The sequence below is a fragment of the Osmerus eperlanus genome, chromosome 9 (genome assembly GCF_963692335.1).
Source record: "Osmerus eperlanus chromosome 9, fOsmEpe2.1, whole genome shotgun sequence".
In the NCBI taxonomy this organism is placed as follows: Eukaryota; Metazoa; Chordata; class Actinopteri; order Osmeriformes; family Osmeridae; genus Osmerus; species Osmerus eperlanus.
The window spans coordinates 954,694-960,693 of NC_085026.1; the positions used below are offsets into that span (position 1 = coordinate 954,694).

Sequence of the window (6,000 nt, forward strand, 5' to 3'; positions counted from 1 at the left end):
TGAAATGTAAAATTTGAAAATTAAAATGCATTTCCAGAAATGCATTTTCATTTTAAGAACGTGGCTGCAAAATCGTGACCACAATTCAAATTCAAATGCATTTTCATTTTCAAGAACGTGGCTGCAAAATCGTGACCACAATTCAAATTCAAATGCATTTCCAGAAATGCATTTTCATTTTAAGAAAATAAGAGACGCGCATGATACCGTTCAATAAAGCCCACAAACTTGCTAAAAAATGAGTAAACACACGTCTTTGCAGAGCTTTTTTGCTCAGGGGAAAAGGCCCGCGGAGAAGGAGAGAATCAGGTCATTTTTCAGAATAAAACGTCTTTCAGACTCTGATAATCAATTAAAAGGAAATAATGTTATAAATTCTTTTTTGTGCGGCCCGGTACGAAATGACTCACGGACCGGTACCGGTCCGCGGACCGGTGGGCACCGGTTGGGGAACGCTGCTCTAAAGACCCGGCAATTCAATCAATTTCCCGGCACATTTGCAATGTAATGCAATGCAGATGTGCACACCGCTCCCTACCGAACAAGATGGGTAGCTCGGTCAGCAGGGAGCTGAAGAAGAGCGGCTACTGACGTCACTCTGAGCGCCGCTCAGAATGCTTTTTCGTTCATTTTGCATTTCTGCAAATGCATTTGAATTTGAATTGTGGTCACGATTTTACAGCCACGTTCTTAAAATGAAAATGCATTTCTGGAAATGCATTTGAATTTGAATTGTGGTCACGATTTTGCAGCCACGTTCTTAAAATGAAAATGCATTTCTGGAAATGCATTTGAATTTGAATTGTGGTCACGATTTTGCAGCCACGTTCTTGAAAATGAAAATGCATTTCTGGAAATGCATTTGAATTTGAATTGTGGTCACGATTTTGCAGCCACGTTCTTAAAATGAAAATGCATTTCTGGAAATGCATTTTAATTTTCAATTTTTACATTTCAAATAGAATTTTGGTATCTATTTGCTGGGGCATGTTTTGAAAATTAAATCTCAAATGTCTATTTCTTTTTCATTTTAAGTAAGTGAAAGATTGAGCACTCTTGAAGAAGAAAATTAAAATGCAAATAGGATGATTGATTACTAATTTCATTTATGAGTCAAATAATGCTGCCACATTCTTAAAATGCAAATGCATTTCTGGAAATGCATTTGCATTTGAATTTTGGTAACGATTTGCTTCCATACATATCACACTGTACCTGTTGTTTTAGGCAAAGCTTATACTTATCCAGTTCAGTGAGTTGATGAAGCGTTGGCTGGTTAGGAAACACATTTCCTCTGGCATACATGGAGGTCTGGACAGGGGCAAAACCTGCAAAGATAAAATAGAACAGCCATATGCATTGTGTGTACATGTGTATTACATTCACGTGAAATTATTGGTTGTCTGCAATGTGCCAGCTGGTGCAGTGACTGGCTACCTGAGTGTGTTGATGGGAGGCAGTCTGTCCTCTCTCTGGGTGGGCCTGGTGACTGTGGCTTTATTTTGAGAGGTCTCGGGGTTAAGCCAAGCTTCCTCATTCTGCCTGTGCATCTGCTTCAGGTCAGCTAGTGAGAAAAAACATAGGACGTTTTTTTATTTACCCTTGAAGTAAAACTTTTAACCACAGTAAAACCAGACCAGCAACCTTTTTACCCCACATGGTAGACATGTTAAAAATGTGGCCTTTTGCAGTGTGAAAATATCAAATCTTATTTGTATATCCCTCTTTACAAACAATGTCACAGAGGGCTTCACAGATCAGATGAGCACCTATATATAGTGGGCATAAGCCTGTAGCGTGAGCTACTTCATGGCAGTTAAAACTACCCTAGTCCACCTTGTCCCAGAAACACTTCAGACAGAACTGTTTGATATCAATCTAACACAATCCACGTATAATATCCTGTAAGGTGAGCTAAAAGGGGATGCAAATGAAACATGCTACAACGTACTAATGAGGTCCCCTTGAGTGTCTCTAAGGGGTGAGCCGCACCCTCCCCGGCCCCATGGGTTATAGGCAGAGCCGGACAGTAACGGAGTACATTTACTTGAGTACAGTACTTAAGTACAATTTTGAGGGATCTGTACTTTACTCGAGTATCATTCTTGGGGAGTACTCACGACTTTACTCAAGTACATTTGAGAGGCAAATATTGTACTCTTTACTCCGCTACATTTCTATCCATAACCGTGAGTAGCCGTTACTTCAAAAAAAAAAAAGAAAATCCTCAATTTGTTGCTTCCCTCTCAAACGTGATTGGATTGTGCAGGCACCACTGATTGGGACAGCCAATCAGCAATCACCTTCAGTTTTCCGCCAAAGTCAACTGTCAGATTAGAACAGAGACGTTAACCATGGACGAAACAATGGAAGAAGACGAAGCCGGTCCATCCCGGGAATGTGTTAACCCGTGGCCCCACCTCGCCAGCCTATTTAAATTTTCCGAACAAGTGAATGATAGTTTTCGTTTCAAGTGTTTGCTCTGTTTACCAAAACAGAACTTCATCACCGCCTACAAGAATTCATCCTCCAACTTGCGGAAGCATGTCAAGGTACGTACATTCAACTTCCTTACATTTCTAAGCTAGATTCTAGCTACAGGAAAGTGCACTAAATGATTGTAAAAAGCTGCATTATCGCATCTAGCCATTCTCGGTTACGTTTGAGTAGTCGAAGCCACATGCACCCGCCAATTTGCCACCTGTAGCTAGCCATTCAGATAGCTAACTTTAGCCTGACAATAGTTAGCATAAGCCGAGGCAAGCTAATCGTGTAACACAGATAATCAACTGAAGTCCTTTCAGCTTCATGTTTTGACATGCCCCTGACAAATAGAAAGAACATACAGTGTATCTTTTCTAGTCTAAGATCGAGTATGAAACGTCTTTTTTACCATACAAAAGTAAAAGCCTAATTAGTTCAGTCGTAGACTATGCTAGTTGCAAGCAGGGCATTTCAGCTCTGTTGTTTCACCGGAGTGAATAACTAGAGCTAACCCTACAGTTTAGTCTAAGGGGCTATTTGGCTTTTTAAAAAGTAACAGTTCAGTTGGCCTAGACAGGATTACAATAGTGTTTGAATACATGAGAGATATGCTACCCAAAGTCTTGTATTTGTCTGACCTAATATTGCAGGACTTGTTAGAAAGACAGAAGCACCTAAATACTTTGCTCTACCGGAATCTACAGCGAGCTAGCAAGACCGCGCACACGAAACAGACGTGCTCCAAACCGCGTTAGCATTTGTGTAGCGCGCGCACGACAGAGAGGGAGAGGGACCTAGAGACTGTGCGTGTGTGAGGCAGTGTGCGTGTGTGCCTCAGTAGCATCCTGATTATATGGATATTTGCCGCGGGGCGAGGGCTTCAATTACCTCTCTCTTTTTTGACTATACATGTGTTTGCATCCCTGTTTGCTGGTCCCCGTAAATTAAAGTTAGTTGCACCAGTAAAACCAATTAAAAAGTTAGACTGGAGCCATTGGAAAATTATTAACAACCAGCACTTCATAATTAATAATACTGCTATGTAGACTACATGATGGGTATCTTTTCTAATATTTATTAGTTTTTTATAGTGTAAACTGAAATATTATACTGTGTTTTACAGAGAAGGCATGAGACACATCTGGAGGAATACTGTCAACTGACTTCAACAGCCTGCAAGAGGCCATCAGAAGGTGGAACAGGCTTCAAGGCGAAGCAACTGAAGCTGTTGGAGACCAAGCAGGTGTCTCAGAAGACGGTTGATCGGGCTATCCTCCGCTTCATCATTCAAGGTCTCCAGCCCTTCTCCCTGGTTGAGAAACCATCCTTTCAAGACCTTATTGTAGAATTGCAACCGAGAAGTGCTGTCATGTCCCGCACAACTGTGCGGCGTAACATTGATTCAGCTACATCTAAAATGAAAGAAAGTCTCAAGAAAGAAATGAAAAAGGTACCATACATTGCCACCACTACTGATTGTTGGACGGCCAGGAGAAGGAGCTTTATAGGTGTAACAGCCCACTGGCTCGATCCTTGCAGTTTTGAACGCCGTTCAGCTGCCCTTGCTTGCCGTCAACTGAGGGGCTCCCACACATTCGATGCCTTGGCAGCTGTTTTGACCGACATTCATGCAGAGTATGAAATAAGTCTAAAGGTTGTTAGAACTACAACAGACAACGGGTCGAATTTCGTCAAAGCGTTCCATGTCTTTGGTCAGCAGGACGAAAATAACAATGAAGAGTTAGTTGCAGAAGGCACAATCGAAGAAGAAGTAGGAGAAGATTGTGATGCATCTGATGGTGAAGAAGAGGTGGAACTCATTGATGTGGAAGCCATTCTGGAGGAAGATGATGGGCTTCAGTATCAGCTGCCAAAACATCATCGGTGTGCATGTCACTTACTAAATTTAGTTTCCACAGTCGATGTTGATTGGGCTAATACGACAGAAGCTTACAAGAAATTGTCCAGATCAGCCTTTTCTAAGTGTCAGGCACTCTGGAATAAAGCATCGAGGTCTCCTCAAAATGCAGAGCTTATAGAGGAACACTGTAAGCTTCACTTGGTACAGCCTAATTCAACTCGATGGAACTCGTCTTTCATGGCCGTGGAACGTGTGGTCAGAATCATTAGAGACCAAGGACAGGGGTCTGTGAGAACGGTCTGTGCTGCACTCAATGTTCCAATGTAAGTAGCTTATGTTAATGTATAATTGTGTCCTTAATTTGTTAGAATAATGCTTACCACATTATCTGCTGTAGGTACATAAACAAATTAATAAATGTCCAGCATTGCACAGTGGTTCTGTATACATTTTGTTGAAATATGTGTTTGTTTATTTTCTTCTGTTTCTATTAGGTACAGTCCGGCTGACATAGCCTTTTTAGGGGAATATGTCACCACCATGAGTCCAGTTGCGAAGTCCTTGAACATACTACAAGGTGAAGTCAACGTTCAGATGGGCTGGCTGCTCCCGACAATCACCACCCTCACAACCAAGCTTGAAAAGTCCAGACCGTCACTCAGATTTTGCAAGCCACTTGTTGATGCTCTTCTTGAAGGTTTGAGGAAGCGGTTTGAGAGCATGATGTCAGAGCCAGAGCTAATTGCAGCAGCCATACTTGTTCCAAGGTTCAAAACCTCCTGGACCAGCAATGACACAGTCCTACAGCTTGGTAAGGAAAACGTTTTTTTGTTTGTTTGCTTGTTTTTTCAAAAACCTTTACATCCAACAATGATTCTATGCAGTTGCTTACTTACAGAGTAATAATAACAAAAATGTGTGTTTGTTGGTGTGATTCTGCTGTTTCTAATCAAGGCCTTAGTTACATCAAGACACATCTGCCAGAACACGATGAAGGTCTTCGGTCTCCTGGTACCACAGCATCCTCTTCTGATGAAGATGATGACTTCTTCTCCAATGTCAAGCAGACACATTCCCATGAGATAAGTAAGCAACTTGATGGATACCTAGCCGCTACAGCTGATGGAGTGAATACACTGGCCCCCTATCCAGCTGTGCGTAACCTCTCACTAAAGCTCAACACAGCCCTGCCAGCTTCAGCAGCGTGTGAAAGGCTTTTTAGCATTGCCGGTTTGCTTTTCACCCCAAGAAGGGGATCAATTCATTCACAGAATTTTGAGAATCAACTTCTCCTCAAGTTGAACAAGGACTTCATGACATTTGATTGAACTGAAGTACAGTACAGTACACACACACACACACACAAAATGTCCTGTGCTACTTACACACACACAAAAGGGTTTTCCTACTTTTTAAAGTTGTTTTCTCTCTTGAACAGAGATCTTATTGGGATTTTTATTTTTGTTTGAATTGTTTATCACTTGTATTATTGTTTTTATTGATTTTATGTAAAGCACCTTGAACTACAATTCTTGTATGAAATGTGCTATATAAATAAAGACTTACTTACTTACTTACACACACCCACACCCACATACCCAAAGTCCTGTGCTACTTACACACATACACAACCACACACACACACACACACAAAA

The 6,000-nt window shown here is 41.4% G+C and overlaps 1 protein-coding gene across 1 annotated transcript; it reads left to right on the top strand.

Moving 5' to 3' along the window:
- Positions 1 to 2,366: 2,366 nt before the first annotated feature.
- LOC134026580 (uncharacterized) lies at positions 2,367 to 5,673 on the top strand. The gene is made up of 5 exons (XM_062469468.1): positions 2,367 to 2,552; positions 3,608 to 4,668; positions 4,840 to 4,922; positions 5,043 to 5,156; positions 5,300 to 5,673. The coding sequence occupies exons 1-5, from the start codon at positions 2,367 to 2,369 to the stop codon at positions 5,671 to 5,673; spliced, it is 1,818 nt and encodes a 605-aa protein (XP_062325452.1).
- The last annotated feature ends 327 nt before the right edge of the window (positions 5,674 to 6,000 follow it).

Coding starts and splice junctions, on each gene's coding strand:
- LOC134026580 (XM_062469468.1), top strand. CDS start 2,367: ATGGAAGAAGACGAAGCCGGTCCATCCCGGGAATGTGTTAACCCGTGG. Junction 2,553..3,607: donor ACTTGCGGAAGCATGTCAAG/GTACGTACATTC, acceptor TGTGTTTTACAG/AGAAGGCATGAGACACATCT. Junction 4,669..4,839: donor GCTGCACTCAATGTTCCAAT/GTAAGTAGCTTA, acceptor TGTTTCTATTAG/GTACAGTCCGGCTGACATAG.